Genomic DNA, 20,949 nt, shown 5'->3' on the forward strand with positions numbered 1-20,949 from the left:
CACGAACGAATCCAAACAAAGAGAAGAATAGAAGTAAATCAGCAACATTCAAAATCAAATCAAATATCAAACAAATGAAATAATATGGAAAAGCAAACAAGAAAAGAAGAAAAAAAATGATCCATTGCAATGCGATGGATGGTTAAGAGAGAGAGAGAGAGACTTTGGTGTCCTCGTCAATGGCGGAATTGAGATCGGAGAGGAAATCGAAGTAGAGGAGTGACAACTCCAAATCCCAAACCAATGAATTTGTGAGAGAGGTAGGTAGAGTGAGGACTGAGGAGCCACGATGCAAATTAGGTTTTAGGAATTAGGTTTTTCAAATTATAACAAATACTCACTCAACTCCAAATCGGCACCTTTTCTTCCTCTATAATTCTGGGGCGGGTCGGGGTTGGGGTTGGGGTCGGGGCATATATCAATAATCCCATACCCACCCCCGCCCCCATTTTGGGTTATCGGGGAAAACCCGAATCCGACCACAAATCTGATCAACGCGGTTTTTATCTGTCAAAGTCGAGGAGAATTCGATTTAGTTCCCACGGGATAAGATTCCACTGCCATGCTTAACTAGGGATCAAAAATGAGAGAAAGTCATGACTTACACACGCATTTGAAATGCACTTAAGATCCCACTGGTAACCTCAACAAAATTTGTATGATCTAATCGTCAGCGACGGTAAGAGGGTGAGTATTCATCTTTTTTGTTAAACCGCTCAACAATGGAATCAATATATTTTTTGGGCACACAACGTGCAAGATCAAAGTGAGTATATACATATAGTTAGTAAACAAAGATACAAATAGGAAAAATCTTCAAGGTGCATAACAAGGAAAAACTATATTATTTAAATTTTAAATACTAATGTACTTTATCAAGTTAAAGATATTTCCTTTCGATAAATTAAATCTCAAAAACACGTCAAAAAATCTCAAAATGAATACATTTAATATTTATAATCTTAATCAATCCTAAAAAGTTTATTGCAATCTTAATATCATATCACGAAATTTAAAAGATTGATCAAAATAGTAATAATCTTAAAAAATAGTTTATTTAAAAATGATATATTCAATTTAAAATAGTTAAAAATATTGCATATCAAGATTTAAAATTTAATCAAAATAAAAAGATAATTACAAGCCCATGTTGTTCTGACTATACATATTATGAAAAAAAAAATCAATGGATGAGGTATCAAGAACACACATACACATATTGCCAAACACACACATGAGAAGGCCTATCAACATCAATATAAGAAACAAATTAAACCAATAACATGCGAGACAAATTCAAATATAACAACAAATAAAACCTGAAAACGAATTAATTGTCAACATACGAACAATATTAAGAATAATAAAATTAAAAGATAAAGATGTTAAACACCATGTGCTTACTCCAACAAGTATCTGTTAACAAAGCTTCACTACTAAAAAAAGTTTTTTTTATGACGCACCTTCGACGACGGTTGTGACATAACCGTCGTAGTAGGCTATGTGGTGGCATTTACGTAAATATGTTACTTCTCCAACGAAGACGGTTTTTAAAAATTGTCTTTAAATGAAATCTACAACGACGTTTACCTATAAGACCGTCTTAGTAGGCTAGACAGTGACATTTTTGCAATTAAGTGGAAGTTATTTAAGACAGTTTTTCTGTAAAAACCGTCTTAGAAATCGTGAGATACAAAGATGGTTTTATATATATAACGCCGTTAACTTTACATATATAATCTAATTGGGACATTTTCCTGTCACGCGCTCACAGTAAGATTGTCGAAATCCCTTTATCTCTCAGTTGTTAGCACAAAATTCTTTATTCCGGCGTTGATTGTGTGTTGTTTTCCACCAAAGGAACCCCTGTCACACCACCTTAACCTCAGCCTCGCATGTTGGCCTTACTCTCGCACCACCATGACCTCAGCTTCGTGTCCTTCAGTTGTCGCGACCTGCAAGTGTTTGTGAATGTGTTCGTGAAGGTAAGCTTCCATTTTTCTTTGCTTATTTGGTCTTGAAGAAGTTAGTTGCTTAAGGCTTGACTTAACTTAAAAAATTTTACGTACACATGTGGTTTAGGGTTGAACAAATGGAACAACAACAAATATCTAAATTTTGATGTAAAACAAACAAAATCCTATACTTGGCATTTGAGCTTTAACAAATGGAACTGCTTTTTACTTTCAAAACACATAATAAAAACCCCTTTGTAACTTTGAGATTATGGGTCACATTGACATGATAGGTGACATGGTTTCTGTGATGGGAATTACATGGCACTCAATAATAGATATGTTACCTCACACACACACATTTGATTATTGTCGTTTGAAAGAAAATTGATTTGCTTCCTTTTCTGTATGAGCCTCAATATTTGCCATAGAGTTAGTGTTGATGGTAAGAGTCAGTGTTGGGAACCCTAGAACAACATGATAACAGAATGCTTTTGTTAATATTGAATGACAACAAAGGTGTTCACAAATGAGAATAGTTTATACTTTATTATTAGGCATAAATTAGGAATATAAAATCCTAGAATTAAGGAAAGGGATTGTGAAATCTCAAGTCACAGATTTAGCATTTCAGAAATAATAACTTGAATGTTGCCTTTCCCCTGAAATCATGATGTTTATGTATGGAGCTTAACCATCTTACTAATTAACCAATTATTATAACCGTTCATAGGTACTTTGACTCCCATGTTGTTCAATGCAAATACCATTCCATCATTGCAGTATCTTGCAAGACTAATTGAACTGTGGAGTTGTGGGCAACTCTATAAACCTTTGTCCCTCTATTGGTCCTCAAATTTGTTGGTTTTTCTGTCCCTATCAAGTCATAAACCATTAAAGGCTTCCCAGGAAAATGATCAGTCAAAACTCCACCTATGCTGAACAAATGTGCTTGGAGGAGACAAACTTTAGGCATAACAAGAGGTCACATTATTAATGGCTTTTATCCCCTTTCACCTCTGAAGGAAAAACAATCTCACTCTCACTACTCACCTTGAGTAGCTTTTGGCATGCTTCCTTCTTACGGTTTATAGACTTTCTGTCCATAAAAATTTCAGATGCCTCAGCACATGTGTCTTGGAACCTTATCCCACCAATCCCATTAGGAAGCATGGATGGTCTCATGACAACAAGAAACAACATATAATCTAATAACAATTTGCTTGCTTCATGAAACATCAAGTTGATCTCCTTCTAGAAGCTTCATTGCCTAACAAGCCAACTTACAACCGCAAGCCCCAAGAGACTCAGCATAAGGATGCACAGGTCAAAGTTGAGTATGTGAAAAGATTGTATGACCAAGTGAAGGTGCAAATTGCAAAGAAGAATGAAAGTTATACTAAGCAAGCCAACAAGAAAAGGAAGGAAGTGGTACTTGAACCCGGTGATGATCCTGGACATTTGAGGACAAATGTTTTCCAAGAAGGAGGGAATGATGAGAATCATGAAACAGGCCAAATACAGTCTAAAGGCCCAAGTGGAGAAGGACGAAGGCCCAAGTGGAGAAGGACAAAGCCCCCGAGTGGAGAAGGATGAAGGCCCAAGTGGAGAAGGATGAAGGCCCAGAGGCAGAGACACTATCAAGACTATTAATTGTTGCTGAAGGCCCAAGTTAAATATATTTTTTAGTTATAATTTTTATTTATTGTAATTTTGGCCCAAACTATTTAGAAGGCCCATGTCTATTTTTATCTTTTAGTTCAGATACACTATAAGTATTGGTTTTTGTTTTGAATAAAAAAAAACTTTTGGCATTTTCATAAAATTTGGTGAGAGTTTCTCTCTGGGTTCCTTGTTGAACCAATATCAGACTTATCAAGGTAATCCTTGTGGCGTCTACCCAGACTTATCTTCCTTAACCGGAAGTGGCGTCTACCCAGACTTATCTTCCTTAACCGGAAGTGGCGTCTACCCTGACTTATCTTCCTTCACCGGAAGTGGCGTCATCCAAATCTTCGTAGCCTGTATCAAACGATCCGCTCCTACTCAGGTTCACATCACAGTTTATGGTAAATTTTAACCATTAGAAAATTTCAATTGAGTTAGTTCAATGATCACATCAACATGTGACTCATCTATATATGCAAATTAATAAATGAGATCTATTAATATTTATCCAATAAATATTATCACATATATATTAATCTATCCATATTATTGATATCTTATTTACAATAATCCTATGATCAAAAATGGTTTAGATTAAAATTAGAACAAACTTGTTTCTCATTATCATAATCTCTATTATAATAACAAGTCTTTAATTTTAATCAATGACATTATCAAATGGACCATTTAATCAAATAGTGAAATATGACAATGAAAATAAAATAATACTTTATTAAAATTAGAATTGATTACATGATGACTTAGATCATGGACATACAAATTTATTCCCAACAATCAACACCCACATCACAAGATATATGCGTTATCAACATGCTCGTGCAAAAAAAGAAAAAAGGAAAGAGAATTAGAGATGGCACCAGATACGTTTCAATGTTATTACAAGTTTGCCACCACGTTTTCACCGAAAATAGAAAACAACATTTTTTTTCTTTCTGATTTGATCTTATTTTTTGAAACATTTTCAAAGGAAATGTTTCCTAACTTTCAACCAAACATATTTTCAGTTATATTTTGTATTTTCTTTGAAAATGAAAATAGAAAAAGATGAAAGTAAATGGCCTTTGACATTGACTCATTAATTCTGTCACATGACTTCCTTTTTCCCTTCTACACCGATGTTTCTTAACTCTTGATGGTAAATTTTTTCTTCAAGATCATTGTTTTCATGATGTGTGTTTGTTAGTTTTCTATAACCTAACTAAATTGAATTAGCCTCAATTTCCTTTAGAGGATTGTTGTAGAACTAAATTGTACTCATATTTCCTATTTTCTGTTTGAGCTTTAGGTCATGTTGCATCAGTGGACCAAAATGATTTTACCCCCCTCAACACCACATTGACCCTAGTTGTGCTCTTCCTGATAAAAACATTGAATGGAAGTTGAAACAGGGCACAATATCTAGCTTAAAAAGAAATCATAATGAGTGTTGAAAGTAGATATTACATTAAGCAATAAGCATTACATATAGAATAATCGGCAACCATTTCCTAGTTCTTATTATCAACCATATAAAAAGTAGTGAAACTGCTTGATTATTGGTCTTAGTCGTATAGTGAAAGAAATACACTAATTGGCAAAAAAAAGAACATGCCAGACCTAAATTGCAGGATATTAAAGGAAAATTTTGCATAAATATCCAATTTGTTGTCTAAGGTTAAGAAGCATCAGTATATGGAAGGTGAATGAGAAGAATTGGAGCCCAAAGAGATACAATGACATACTTTGGATCCACAAAATCATCACATTTTTCTTCAATATTATCTCCTACTAATTTGTTAGAAAGAACACCTAGTGAGATTGTTGCAAGCCAATCTGATAGCATGTAGGAGAATGATAGTGTGATTCTGAGCCAGCATTTTATGCACTGCTACTTCTTGTTCCCCAGAATGATTAGGATGTTTTGGAAGATGAGGCTTGACAAAACCATGAAACGAAGCTCCCACTTTTCCCAAAGATTCTACACATTGGTTGCAAAAATCTGCATCATCACTTTGTTCTTTGTGAAGGCCATACTGCTAAAAACTAAAAATTGGAAAAAATAACACAAGAAAGAAAAAATTAGTAGTTAAAACTTTCAATTTGTTGTATACATATGCCGAATGAAAAGAAAATTTGTGACTTAGACAAAAAATTGTAGTCTTACTTGTAACCAGCATCCTATATAGATTTTTCTGTCTTATGTCCTCCAACTGTATATGTGGTTCAAGTATTTAACAAATACTAATTAATATTTAAGAGAAAGCTATTTTCACGAAATTGATATAATTAAGAGTAGTACAAGTATGTTGATAGAGGAGGGATATATATATCATTATCATATATATGGTGATCTTATCTCAACTCTCTTTATTAGACATTTAGGCATTGTAAGCTTATGAATTATGATATTAAATGTTATTTTCTACTAGCAGTTTTGATATACTCCTAATAAGAAAAAATGTAGGGCAGTAAGATTGGTGATTTTTTTTTTGTTTATAGCAAGTCTATTTTTCACGAGAAACAATTATATTCGAGTTGAATATGATCATTATGAACAATAAAATTCTCCCTCCAAGTATTTAACACAATTACATTTCAGAATTTGAACCCAAGACCTCATCTAATTAAGCTGAAATAATTTCACTTTAATTAATTTGCATACTTGTTCGTAGTAAAATTGGTAATTTATGAGAACTAAATTAATAGTGTTTCAATTTGTGTGCCTCATTTACTCTCCAATCTTTAACAAATGGTTTTGCTTGTAGGTACAACTTTTTGACTCAAACTAACAAAGTCAAGTCTTTTTTTTACAACCGGTGTACTTCCGGTCCATAGTTCTACACACCATAGCACTCCCGTGTTGGCACTCCTTGCTTTTGTTAACGATCATTTTTCGAGGTATGTATTTCTTTGTCTCATCGGTTATTACATGCTTATTCATATATGACTATTGTTTTATATAACCATTTATGCATATTATGAGCGAATCTTAATTTCTCGTTTGAGATTGAATACAACGATTAATACAGACAATTTGCATTAATATATGTATTCAATCTTGAATTGTTTTGTTTAAATCGTTTGGGAAGACTAATTTTGTATAGTAAGTTCATACTCATACCTCACAATAACATATGTTCAAATATTTGTTTTTCACACCGGAGGTGAAAACTTTATTGGTAAATCATTTATAAGTATTTTTATAAGTACTCATTAATCATTTAGACTATCCAACTTGATGAGTTATCGAAATCTAATTCACCTGAATTTTTTCATAAAAAAATATAATGTAACATTGGGGGACCAATTAACGAGAAATGAGAACTCAAAATAAGTTTTTTAAATTATATTAATTGAAGATGCTGTTGTGTATAACATAATACTCCCAACATCTTTATTTATAAGACATATTCAACAAATTTGAAAAACATTATAATTATAAACAAGTTTAATGTTAATAATTAAATTAACCAACTTTTTTAGTAAATATAAATTACTCAACTATGTCTTATAATCAGAGACAAGAGAGTATGTTGCTTATTAATTTAATATGTATATATACAAAACATTTAATTATTTAAGGCGTATAGCAAAGTAGCAATATTATTTAATCTCATCCTTTTTTTTTGCTAAAAAATCAATTTTTGTATTTTCTAATAAAAAATATATTTATTATTTTTTCATATTATTTTTTATTAATTAAAAGAACACATACCGTAATATATATTTTACTTATTTTTAATGAACTTGAATAATGTAAGAATACAAGTTCTAAAAATAATATGCAGTGGTAATTTTTCTAGCTTTATGAAACTTATTATAAGAAAAGGGCAGTTAATGTTCATAGCAGGAAGAAAGGAAAGCATTTGCCGGAACACGCAAAGAAATAGAAGAAAAGAGATCTCAGCCCTTAAAAAATTCAATGCCACGTGTCAAATGTATAAGGAAAGAAATGAAAATGTCCATATATCTAAGGAATGGAGAGGAGTTGGACTTGTTTTATATTGTAATTCAATTAGAAATCATCATTTGATTTATTATACGATAATTTATTTTAAAATCTAATAAATTTATCAAACATAATGAGTTAGGATTAAATGACTGAATAAAATTATTTATATTATTAATATATAATCATTTTTCTTATAGTAATTAAACCAAAAAAATATTAAAACTTCCTTGAGAAGTCATCACAAAACTTAACTAAGAAGTCACTTTTTGCTAATAGTGAATATCAAGTTTTTCAAAAAAAAAAAGCTTAATAAGGTCTTGAAGAAGATGTAGAGGACACGAGTATGGTTAATTTGAAAATGAAAGACACTTGTGTGTAAGAGAAAGAAGATAGGAGAGTATTGATGCTCTAATTAGTAAATTTTTTGTGATTTCAATTATTACTTGGTTGAAAGTAAAAAATTAATGTCTTTAGATATTGAAATATATTTCACATTTTTCAACATATATTTTTCTTCTACATGCACAAACCAAGGATCAAACCTTGAATATAGTTAAGGAATAAGGCTGTTTGTCAATTATGTCATCACATCATATTAGCTTATTAGTAATTATTGATGAGTGCATGAAATAACTTTTTTTAAAGAAGAATGAAATAACTTTTAGTGATTAATGAAATATTATATTTGATTAGGGTTGATTTATTGGATAAATAATTAGATTTTCTAAGTTGGACTAGATTTTGAATTTTGATTATAAGAATATCTCTTACTATCATGACCCCTTGAACATTATTGGTCAAGCTTCACAACTGTCCTATAAGACATTTTTATGATGTGACAAATTATTGAACTGCCAAGGTGGTTGTTACTTGCTGCTACTTGATGGCATGAACTAAAAATGTCATTGTTTTTTCCTTAAAGATTAAAATTGAAATTTACAAAAATTTGAAGAATAAAAATATAATTAATTTTATTTTTATTAATAAAAAAATGAGTAAATATAAATAAAAGTATTAATAAAATTCTCTTAGATCAATAACACTTATACATTGTGAGTAAGATTAATTTCTCTGGAAAATATCCATAATTTCTTGCCCAAATTTTAAAAAAAAATAGAAGTATTGACCACTTGACTAAAAAGCTCTATTTGTTGGCAAGTTCCCTCTACCCTTGCTCGACTCTCCCCTATTGCTAATTGGTGCTTCGTTCAGTTTTTACTTCCATTTTGTGGTTCTCTCCCGTAAATGGGTTTTAGACTGCTTTTGTTGCTACATAGATGAGTGTTCTTGTGCGGACTTACCCAGCGGGCTTTGCATATTTTTGTTTTTGGGTTTTCCCATTTATGATGGGCTTTTGTTTCATGTCAGTTTGATTATGTCATGATTATCAAGGAAAAAAATTAAGGTGGCGTTTAATTTAATTTTTTATTTTTTATTTTCTAAAAATAGTTTTTATTTTCAAGTTTTCAATTTTAAAAAATATGTTTATTTTAATTTATAAAGTAAATATTTATCATTATGATAATATAGATAACAAGGTCATCCAAGCATTTGTCTTAGGTAGAATGCAAGTATAAATATACATCACAATAAAATAATTATGTTATATTTTAACATTTTAATAGTTAATTGGTGAGAGAATTAAATGATTAGAAGTGAAAATAGAAGGTGTAGAGCTATAGATTGCAACAGACACACATACATATGCACATATTAGACTAATTTGAATATAAGATATTAATATATAATTCTGTAGCTTAGAAATCTAAAACATTATTAAAAAAATTATAATTATTATTTTTTTAAATTTCTATAAAAAAAATTGACCTTAGGTCCCTAAATATTAGACACTACCTTATTTATTATGTTGACATTGCTTTTTTGCTTCTTCAATAAAGATTAAAAAGCAAAAAGGTTGATTTAATTTTTTCAACTTTACTTCAATATTTTAAAATATTGTCAGAGAAAATATTTTTAAAATTTTAACTAAATATATTCATTCTTATTTTCTATTTTCTTTGAAAATAAAAATAGAAAACATTCTAACCAAGCGTCACCAAGTATTTTTCTTTTTATGTTTTTATATTTTAATTTAATGAGTCAATCCACTAAATCAATGAATTGAATCGGATTGACATCTTGAGTAACAATGAGCTGGCCTGTATTGATAGTTATAAAGAAAATGACTCTGGACACTTCTTAAGTGTTATCATCTTGAGGGAGATAAAAAGAAAATAAATGTATGATTTAATTGGTAATGTAATATGATAAGAAAAAAAAAATTAAAAATGTTAATAGGATATTTGTAAGTTTGTAAAAAAATATTATTATATCATCCCCAATTATACTTATGATACATTTGATGTAAAGAAAAAATACTACTAGCTAGTACTATTACAATGAAGAATGTGATTATGCAACATTCATTGCCGCTACAATAATATTTTGTTGCGACCATTTTCTTTCATTTTAATTCAAACGTTAACTGTGGTATGTAGTTTGCATTGATAACAACTTGTTCCTCAAAGCAATGCTCTCACTAATTCTACATTTGTTACGATCAAAAAATGGTTTGTGGTGATTTTAGCCACCTTATTAAACCTTTTTTATAACTACATTTTTTCTGACATAGCTTCTTTCCTGAATTATCTAAACATTCAAGTTTACCAATATAAATAAGCCGGGAAAGCTTTGAATATTGAAGCATAACTTAGGGAATACAAGGGAGAAAGAAAGAAAAAAATTAAGAAATGTAAAAAGATACTAAGTAAAAAAAAAATGGAGAGGTAAGAGTACAAATAAGTTTCACAGCTATATGTAAAAGCAGTTATGGTACATCACTAGGTTAGATTAGTGGTAAAAGAAAAGAGTAATTTGTACAAATTCTTGTATTAATTCAAACTTCTTTACTAGTTTAACTACCTGATTTGTTAACCAAAGTCTCAACAACAAATGAAACCATTTTTGAGCCTATTACTTTCTTTTTATTATCATTAAAATGACCAAGGTAGTTAAAAAGAAATTTTGTGAGGCACCAATTATACCCAATCCACCACCTTCCCCTGAGTGGGATGAGTTTGAAATTCGTAGTAGGTAATATGTTCATCATGTCATAGATTTGCACTCTTTCAGGCTTCCAACCATCCATTGCACCATAGCTATACAGCTCCACAAAACAAATCGAAGATACGCATGCACCATTTAACTGAAATATATCTCGAGAACACTGCTCAATTGTCCTTGAACGTGGAACAATCAGTTTTTCTTCATATACCTGATAATCAATATTGATTATTTTTTTTCAAGTTAATAATATCGATCCAAACTAAGCTTCCTTTAATTAGTAAACATAGAAAATAAAAGTTCAATAATCAGCTTGCTATAAAAATAATAATCAGCTCAATTTCGACCAAGGGTTTGTTTTAATTCTTCTATAAACTATTGGTTAATTAGTTACCAAGCCTTTTCTACCCAGGTAGCCATTGATCTAAACAAAAATATAGATGCAATTTATGAACTTTTGAGCAATATTAAGAAGCGATAGAAGTACGTATCTCTGTTCAGTTTACTTACTTTTTTCAATTTAATTTTTAAAAAAATAAGTTTTTATAACCAAGCAAACAAAACTAATGTACCAATGCAATAAATAATAATAATTTAACAAAATGTGCTCCACCAAAGTAAAAAAAGCAAATAAAGAAAGAAAATTCAGCTCGAAATAAACATATAGTGAACAAAAACAATATTGAATACCCATGATTCTTGAGCTCAATTTCGATCAAGGGTTTGCTTATAATTCTTCAATAAACAATGTATTTATCTCAACGTACATTTCGTTCAAGACTTAATTAATCTTCTTGGAACCCCTTAAACATGGTTGCACCACAAGCAAGAAAGAAAAGAAAGAAAGAAAGAAAGAACGAAAATCTTGAAATTCATTTGAAGGAGGACAAAGCAAAACTAACCTGGTTGCGAAGAGGATCCCCAAAGCGAATAATGATGTCCCCCATTGTGAAATTGGGCGATGAACAACTTGCACCTATGACCACTTGGTAAGTACATGATGAGTCGTTCAATGCCTTCTTCCTCTAATATTGGAGTACACATAGAATAAAAATAAATTAACTTTTTGATCGACCTTCATATTTTACATACACAAAAAGAAAAAGGGTTGTCACGAAAATGAGATAGCACTAGCTAGTACCTCATCAATGTAGCCATAGGAGTTGTACTCAGTTTCAGCATCGCAACGTTCGAGAGAATTTGAGACTGAATGGGTCGTCAGTTCCGATGCAATACATAACAAGAGAAGAAGAAGAACCTGCAGCTTCATCGCCATCGTTTTCTTTTTCAGAATCTTCAACCGAAAATTTTCTCAATGACTCTTGTGTTCTGAATTTCAAAAAGAGAACTTGTTTGTGCCTTTATATGTACCCCCGCATATGGTTGACACTCTATCTATTGGCCGTTTCATAAAATTGTTAGTAGTTAAATTGTGGTATTTTCAGAATTTTTTTAAAAAAATTACAGTATTTTAGAACAAAATATGTACAACGGTAGAAAATTCACATTCTAAATAAATATAGATATAAGAATTTAGGTAATTTATTTGGAGTCATTATATAAAATAAAATAAATTAAATTGTCCCAAAAATGTTTGGTAATTTTTACTTTATAAAATGCACAACAACCTGATGATAGAAAATATGATGAGATACAGTTTAGGGTAAATAATTAAATTTATCCCTAAAAATATGATGTAGTGACAAATTGATCTTTGAATGTGAAAAATATAAATTTATTAGTTCTTGAATGTCTACAAAGTGCAACAAATTACTTATGTCGTTTAATTTGTGAGATCATTTTATTATTAAGTTATAATCTTCAAAGACCAATTTGACAATAAATTATATTTTTTGAGAATCAATTTGACGTTAAATAAAAAATTTTAGGAACCAATTTGTTATTAAATTATATGCAAGACTAATTTGTTATATTTTTTGCATATTTAGAAGCTAATTTAAATTTTTTTTATCTTTCATAAATTAATTTGTCGTCGTCTCACACTTTCAAACATAAATTTCACTATTTACTTTAGTTTAATAGAAATTATTTTTCATTTTTTTCTTATTAAGCTTTTGAGAAAATATATAAATATTATTTTGAGAAAATATAAATATTATTTTCAGTTAACTTCTATATATCATTTTTTTATAAAAATTTATGCGATGAAAGAAATGGAGAAAAAAAAATGGAGATGATGCAATCCTACCCCCAAGGGCATTGGATAGAAGACTCCAAAAAGATTAGGTCAAAGATGAAAAAGAAGGTCCTAGCGTTCTCATGAGCCTTAGGGTAGATTTCGGACCCATGAACTAAGTATGAGTCAACTTATCTTTGTACATATTAGATTAAGATTTCATTAATTTTGGGCCTTGTATTTAGGACTCCATAATGTAGGTAGGGTACCCTAGAAATGTAGGATTTTCCAACCCTTGTATTTTAGGGCACCTAGACTAGTTTTTGTATTGAGGGTAATTTTGTAATTTTACATGCATTAAGTGAATATTTGATGTGTGTTGAGAAATAAATTTAATTGAATTGGGCAATTAAATTTTAGAGGGGGAGGTGAGCATTTGCTTGCTACACCTCATTGCCACATCATATAGTCACACTTTGTGCATGTCCTTTATGCTTTACATGTCTCATAACACCTAAGCACACTTAATGGAGAATCTTAGACTTGATCTTGGATTAGTGGGCTGAACCATATCTAAAATTCACTAATCATAATTAGTGAAATTTTGGCTTCAAATTTTGGCCCCACAAATTCAATTTAAAATCCAAGTGAAATTTGAATAGAAATTCAAATTTCTCTCCAATTTTGTGTGACACTTACGCTATAAATAGAGGCTATGTATGTGCATTTTTTCCAACTTTGATGATTTAAAAATTAAACTTTAAATTTCAGAGCTCTTTTAGAGCATAAAATTTCGTGTTTTTCTCTCCCTCTCCCTTCATTCATCTCTTTCTTCCTCCAAGCTCTTATCCATGGCCTCTTATGGTGATGAGCTTCTTCACTCATCTTTTCCTTGAAAGTGGCGTCTTCTCTCTCTCTCTTTCTGTTCCATTCCGCTGCCATTCATCTTCCAAGAAGCAAAGGAATCTATTGATGAAAAAGATCCTAGGCCTACAAACTCCAATGGAGCTTACATCAGGAGAGGATGCTTTTCCTTTTACTTGACTTCAACCTTCCTTGGTTCAAAACAAATATTTAATTAAGACTTTCTTTAACAGAAAAAAGAAGAAGAAAATATGTACAATCTAAGCACACATTGAAATTCCTTTTTTTTTTGTTTTTGCTTGATAAGTGTTGGGCTAGAGCCCAACCAAAAACGAAAGATAAGACCATGTAAATACAAGCTTGAAAAAAAACCACTCCGTTCAGGGGATTTTCTTCCTGCACCAGCTATTTTTCTTCTAGATCCAACAGTGAGAGAGAAATTTCAAAAACACCATTCCTTAAGACGGATCTGTAATGGTCTTATGGAATGTCAATCCGTTTGTCTATACATAATTTTTAAAAATGTATTTTACAAATTAATTTAAAATTAATAGCTCATGTAGAATTCGAACCTATGACTTTAAGGTTATTAACACAACACTCTAATGCCAATAAGCCAATTATATTATAAAATAATTAATATTGTTTTATGTAACACTAAAATTTCTAATGTATATTTAATGCACATGTAAGTTTATATAATAATTTTTGTGATAATTTTGATCTCATAATTAATTTTTTTACATATATAAATTTTTATTAAACGTATAATTTTTATTTAAAATTTATATATGTAAAAATATACATTATTAGATCAAAATTAATTATAATAAAGCCAAAAATAGAAATTTACTTAATGTAATAATTATAAAAAAACTATAATTAAATTTACCAAAAAAAAACATTAAAATATTTTTTTTAAAACAAATTTAATTAATATGGATTGCCCATCTACGAATTGCAAATTTGTATATTTATTAGCCGTGATAATTTTACAAAATTTGAAAAAGTATTAGAGTGTAAGAAGAAATCTACATAGAAATCTACATAGTGCATGAAGAAAAGGTCATGCTTCAATTGCTAGAGTGGTGTGCAACTGTGCATAGTTTAAAAACTTGGTCCGACTCGACTTGATAGCATAAACAAGTTGGTTTAGTTATTGGATCGGTCATGCATCTGACCCAAAATGATCTGACAAGACCCAATCAGACCAAGTCGATTTGAGGTAAATTCAATCCGGGCGGATTTTTAAAACTCCTTTCATGTTAAAAAAAAAATTCCAAAACACTTCAAAAATGATCCAGAACTTCTGTAATTATGTTATTGAATTATTATTTATGGACTTCTATTATCAACTTTAATACTTCAATTGTTATTTTAAATTTTAAAATATAAATAAAATTTTCTTAATTAAATAATATTAGTTGTATATATATATAATTTTAAAATTTTTAATGTATATCCTATCAAATCGAACGAATAATTAACCCACTAATCCATTACCTGATCATGATTAATCACCAGACCAAATGTGCCTGGTCAATTAGGGGACCGAATTTCATAACTGAGTGCTTTAGGGGAAGAAGAAGCGAAACACAGTGTCAGTATCTGAGTTTTTTCTTCAAACTCAAACCCTAACAAACAAAAACCATGTATCGTTTTTTCTCTTCCATTCGCCATGGCCGTGGATCTTCCCTCGCATCTCTTCTCGCGCCGAAACCTGCACTTCCATTCAACGCCGCTCTACGACCTCGCCGTTTACCTCAAAACGACGGTACACTTCAGATCCCTCTGCTTTCATTTCCATCGTTTCCGAAATGGAAAAAAAAAAATTAAGTTTGATGGCGTCGTTTCGATTTGTGGATTTCATTGCTCTAAACTGTGGAAATAGAAAATCGTGTATGTTTGTAATTTGGACGGCGTCGTTTCGGTGTGTGGATGGAGATCAGAGAGTGTTTACTGTTTTCAAAGCAAAAAAAAAGAAAAAAAGAGAGAGAGAGAGAGAGAGGAAATTATGACAAAGTGAATGTTCGATTTTCGTTGCTGACTTGTGTTGTTTCATTTGTTAGTTAGTGCCTGAAGTTGTTAATTTGTTACGGAGTTCACTTTGCTGAAGTTGTTGAACTATGCTGAGAAGTTGTTTAACATTGTTAGGTTTGAAATTGTGGGTTTAGTGTGTGATCCTTTTAAGCGTGTGTAATAATAGTATGTGATATAATGTTCAATTTGTGCACGAGTGATTTGCGCATTGTTTCCTGTTATATGCTGAATCAAGGTTTTGCATAACAGCCCGTGACTGTGATTTTTGGCCACATTGCCAAGGTTTTTGGGGGCTCTGTGATTGCAATTGTGGCCGCACCAGTTCAGAAAGTCTGCCTTTTCCGTGGCAAATAGTGATTTTCGGACGGCTGCATTTGATGGACCCTTTTTTTAGTTAGTTTTATTACTGATATTCTTTCATTTTTGTAGAGAGATTGGTACAGTTGATGATTGGTTGCTTTGTTTATTTGGGTGTTCCTGAATTGTGTGTTTTTGGTTCGGAGCTGAATTGTTTGAGATCAGCACTTACATATGTTATTGTCAATATATGTGATCATCAATATCTGAATCCTAAATGGTTGAAATCAGGAAAAACAGGAAAGGAGTTGTGGCAGTAGTAATGGATGCATTGAATAACTCTATCTATGTCTCTATCATCTAATTTTGCAAGTAGAGGTTTATTTTTTTGCCAGCTTATCTCAACAGTGTTTATAAGGGGTCTTGTTCAATCTTCTGAAACTGCAGGGCATGTTAGAGGATTTTCTAGCTCGAATTTAGATTGGAGGAGGCTTATTGTGAACCAGAATGTGAATGCAGATGCAAATGCTCATCCAGATTCTATGCAGGATATAGAGAAAAGAAACTCCGAAAAGTGGAATAATATGAGACAGAATATGAATCCAGATGCAAATGCTCCTCCAAATTTTGTGCAGAATAGAGGGAACATAAACTCCAGAAGCTGGAATAATATGCGACAGAATGTAAATGCTCCTCCAAATTTTATGGGGAATAGAGACAACATAAACTCCAGAAGCCAGAATAATATGGACCAGAATGTGGATGCAAATGCAGATGCTCTTCCAGATTTTATGCAAGATAAAGAGAACATAAACATCGGAAACAAGAATTATGCTGAGACTGGCTGGAACTCTAGGCCTATGGACTTTGTAAGAGGAATTATAGATGAAGATAATTTTGGGAGGGGTTCTCCATATCATCAGTATCAATATGAGCAGGATGCTGATTTTGTTCATATAAAGATGTTGCGTAATAATACCTTTGTTACTGTAACAGATTCTAAAGGAAATATAAAACTCAGTGGCTCTGCCGGTCCATTGAAAGACCTGAAATCAGGGCAAAAGCTTTCTAGGTATGCTGCCGAGGCAACCGCGGAAGTTGTTGGCCGAAAGGCTAGGGGCTTGGGATTGAAATCTGTTGTCATGAAAGTGAATGGATTTACACATTTTAGGAGAAAAAGGAATGCAATAATGAGCTGGAAGGAGGGCTTTACTGCTGGTTCTAGAGGGGATAGAAATCCAATTGTATACATTGAAGATACCACTAGAAAACCCCATAATGGCTGCAGACTCCCAAAGAAACGACGAATTTAGGTGTTATGATACTGAGGTGGTTGAAGAAAGCATTATTTAACTTGGATGAAGAAACAATTTAGGTGCTTTTTTTAGGCACATGATGATATTTTTATTTAGCACATTTCATTATGCTTCTAGTTGTTACTACTTGTAGACTGTCCGTTTGCTGCCTCTTTACAGTTGTACAATTTCAAAGATTCAATAACCAGAATTTTCTGTAACAGTATGTATTGAATCACTATTCTCAATTGAATGGGGCTCATACTTTTTGATCTTGTGTTACTGTTGACCACTGGCCCCCATCTCAATATTTTTTATTTGCGTAAATAAATGAAATGAAAAAAAAATGCGGATATTTACATTCTGGTATATAAAAAAGAGATGGGATATTCATATAATTTTTTTTATTTTTTATAATAATTTATATATCATTTGTTGTGTTTATCCTTTTCATCACATAACATGAATCACATCATTTATGATAAGCCTAAATATGTTTTATGCTTTTAGTTTACATCAGTTGACTGTGTTAAAATTTAAAATCCTTTTCATCAATGAATCACATCATTTTTTATAAGCTTAACTATGTTTTATCCTTTTCATCACATATATCACATGAATCACAGTGGTCTTGAACAAGGCAAGATTTACAGTGACAAACAACTTTAGATTTTAAATTTTAACTGGTGCCTGTTGATGAATGAATTCACTGATTCTGAACGGTATAAAACATAATAAACGCTATACTTAGATCTCAAGGAGGACCTTTACAATATATTTTGGATGAACACAATTTATTTAAGAAGTCTGTTATGGTCAAAAACATGGAAGAAAATGTCCAAAGCAAAACATTATCTCAATCTCAGAAATTAGGTTTACGTGGCTGTTCATTGTCACTCGCAGCTGACCTCAACAAAGTTATTACTCATATACAGGTCAAAATATGAAAATAGACAGTAAAAGGAATCACATTCATATTATAAGCCACGTTTTATTTCAAACATTGAAATACCAAGTCTGATCCGCAAAAAAAAAAAAAAAAAAAAAAAAAAACTTCCTTAAAAAGTTTAAGGTAATTCTCTGATAAAAATAAGCCATGGTCATCATAATTTTACTTTTTCAAAAGAAGAGGGCCAACATTATCTCCGGTGGCTTTGTTGTGTTTTACATGGCTTCCATCACATAGAGGAAAAGTCCCTGATCTCCAACATCTGCACCCAAGCACTCAGAAAGATTAGATTTTGGAATTCAAATTACATCAAACACAGACTATAGATAGGTGAAAATCAAGACTTTCCACTTAACACAGGATTCTAAGGAATGCTTTTTCTTTTTTTCTTTTTTTTTTTAAATCAAAAAATTATATATTATAAATCAAAAGTGGTACCAGTGGTACCCAAACAATTCATAGGCAAATATCTTTGTGAAAGCACAAGGTTAATATGCATTTATACCTAACAAGGAGTGCTTTATTTTTCAACCCTTAACTTCCAAACCACATCAAACAAGTCTTTTTGCCATTACCTTCTAAATGGGGCTTCAAAGTAGTACAACTACCTAGGCTTCCCACACGAAACTTGTTTTTTATGCATCAAATGTTGAGCATTTTCCTGTGAAGGACATTTGATACCGGAACAATTCATCTTCATATTCATGCAACTTGTTTGAAGCAACAAACTAAAGCTTCACAACACTAAATTTGACTATGAATGACACCAAGCAGGCTATTGATTCTCGAACAGTTGATATTTTATTTTTTCTAAATTGTACTAGTTAACATATTAAATTCAATGATATGGTGCATGCGATACACTCTTCTGGATGAAAATTGAGAACAGAACCTGTCATAATGCAACTACTATAGTTCTATTTTTCCCCCTTTCTATTTCATTTGGCTACCAAGTACCAACGAAAACTTATAGAAAAAAAACCCTTAATTTATCACAATTAAATAGTAACATGCTATCAAAAGAATTTATTTCCTGAACCAAAGTGAAAACATTTAGAGTTTTGTGGAAACGAATTAGTGGAATCATTCCCAATTCCCCATTTATATTTTCATGATAGAGCATAATTATAAACCAACAAACATGTTAACATCATAGAAATTAGAAGAAAAAAAAGTTCCAGTCCTCCTGCTGCACACTAATTCAAATAAAAATAAAAGAAAGCTACCAAAATCTCTATCCTTAACTTGTTTGAATGGTGAGAAAATGTGGGGGGCAAGGATGAATTAGAATACAAATTTTTTAATGACATCCTATTCTATTTCTTTCCTATCTCTTTCTCCTAATCTCCTCAATCAAGCACACATAATGGCATAGATAAGTATGGTATAATAATAGGATTAACCAGAAATTAAGAGCTTCACAAACTGAACTTACCTGCAATAAGGAGTGAGGGGCTTGGAGAGTTCAGTGACCACCACAGAATCCACCACTTTCTCTTCACTCTTCCTTATATCTGGGTTTATGCTCACAGCCTCAGCTTTCACCAACACTACACGCCTTGTTCTCACACCACCAACACCAACAAAGGAACTAGCCTTGAAATGGGTACCTAAAACTCCCGTTGAGGTCATGCCATTGCAGAAACCTGCACCAACGTTGCTTAGAACATACTCCATTCAAAAGGGTCTCTCTTTCTCACGCTTTCTTTCTCTGTGTTTTATGAGTTTATCTTCTCCTTGGCTTCATAAATCACAATTACTTGCATGCTATGTAACCGAGTGAATGAGATAAGACATGAAGAAGATTGATGTAGTGACACGTGTTCCTAAACCTGTGGATGCCACACTCTTGTGTTCTTATCCTCGTACGTATTTGTTTTTTCCACTTTGATTTTGATGCACAATATTCATCAATTTTGATGATATTTAATTTTATTTAAAGAATTTAATTAATTATTTTTAATGAGATTTTTTTTTCAATTACATTTATTCATCCACAAGATTTAATCAAAATTTTATTTAAAAAAATCAAATTCAATATTATTTATATCAATAACTTATTAATCTTGTTGGATATTTTGAATAGACAAATAGATATAGTTGTTATTCTACTTTTTTTTTTGGTGAAAAAAACCATTAATGCTGATTAGGACCATTAGGTGACCACTCAACTACTACGTGGCATTTGTAGAGAAAAAGAAAAAAAAAGTGTGAAAGTGTTAAATTACCAAAAACTATAATAAAACTTGTAATTACTTAAGAAGAAAATGCTCTAATCATTGTCACACGGTAAAGCGTCATAAGTTTTGTATCATGTTGATGCTAGTAATTATAATTATCACCGTGAATCATTCAATGCAATGCAACATGTACTTGTCAACAAAAATCATCTCAACGGCTCAACATGCAATGCAATATGGACTTCGAAGCTTTCTCTGTCATTAGGTTTCAACATCTTCCAATGAAAATCATGAGAACTTAACAAGAAAGATGCATGCAGAAAGTAAAAACATATTTTTTTTTTCTAAAATTCATAGTTTAACCTTCAAGTGTAAAGATGTTTACAATGTTAGTTAATCAAAATTAATTTTGAATATAATTTTTTAAAAAAATATTGTAAAAGTAAATAAATTCATATGATAATATATGATTAAATGTTAGTGTAAAATCTGATTAAAAAATATTTATATGATTAAATTTTCCAATCAAAGTCTTACTTTTATAATATT

The 20,949-nt window shown here is 31.1% G+C and overlaps 2 protein-coding genes across 2 annotated transcripts; one reads left to right on the forward strand and one right to left on the reverse strand.

Annotated features, from left to right (window-relative positions):
- Nucleotides 1-15,124: 15,124 nt before the first annotated feature.
- On the forward strand, nucleotides 15,125-17,546 carry LOC100799648 (probable ribosomal protein S11, mitochondrial). Its single transcript, XM_003533987.4, has 2 exons — nucleotides 15,125-15,413; nucleotides 16,424-17,546. The coding sequence occupies exons 1-2, from the start codon at nucleotides 15,290-15,292 to the stop codon at nucleotides 17,287-17,289; spliced, it is 990 nt and encodes a 329-aa protein (XP_003534035.1). The 5' UTR covers nucleotides 15,125-15,289; the 3' UTR covers nucleotides 17,290-17,546.
- A 675-nt stretch (nucleotides 17,547-18,221) lies between these two features.
- On the reverse strand, nucleotides 18,222-19,967 carry LOC100306446 (uncharacterized). Its single transcript, NM_001248239.2, has 2 exons — nucleotides 19,656-19,967; nucleotides 18,222-18,482 (listed from the first exon to the last, which is right to left on the reverse strand). Exons 1-2 carry the CDS (start codon nucleotides 19,895-19,897, stop codon nucleotides 18,383-18,385), a joined length of 342 nt encoding a protein of 113 aa, NP_001235168.1. The 5' UTR covers nucleotides 19,898-19,967; the 3' UTR covers nucleotides 18,222-18,382.
- Between the last annotated feature and the right edge of the window lie 982 nt (nucleotides 19,968-20,949).

Source organism: Glycine max, chromosome 9 (assembly GCF_000004515.6).
Source record: "Glycine max cultivar Williams 82 chromosome 9, Glycine_max_v4.0, whole genome shotgun sequence".
NCBI lineage: Eukaryota > Viridiplantae > Streptophyta > Magnoliopsida > Fabales > Fabaceae > Glycine > Glycine max.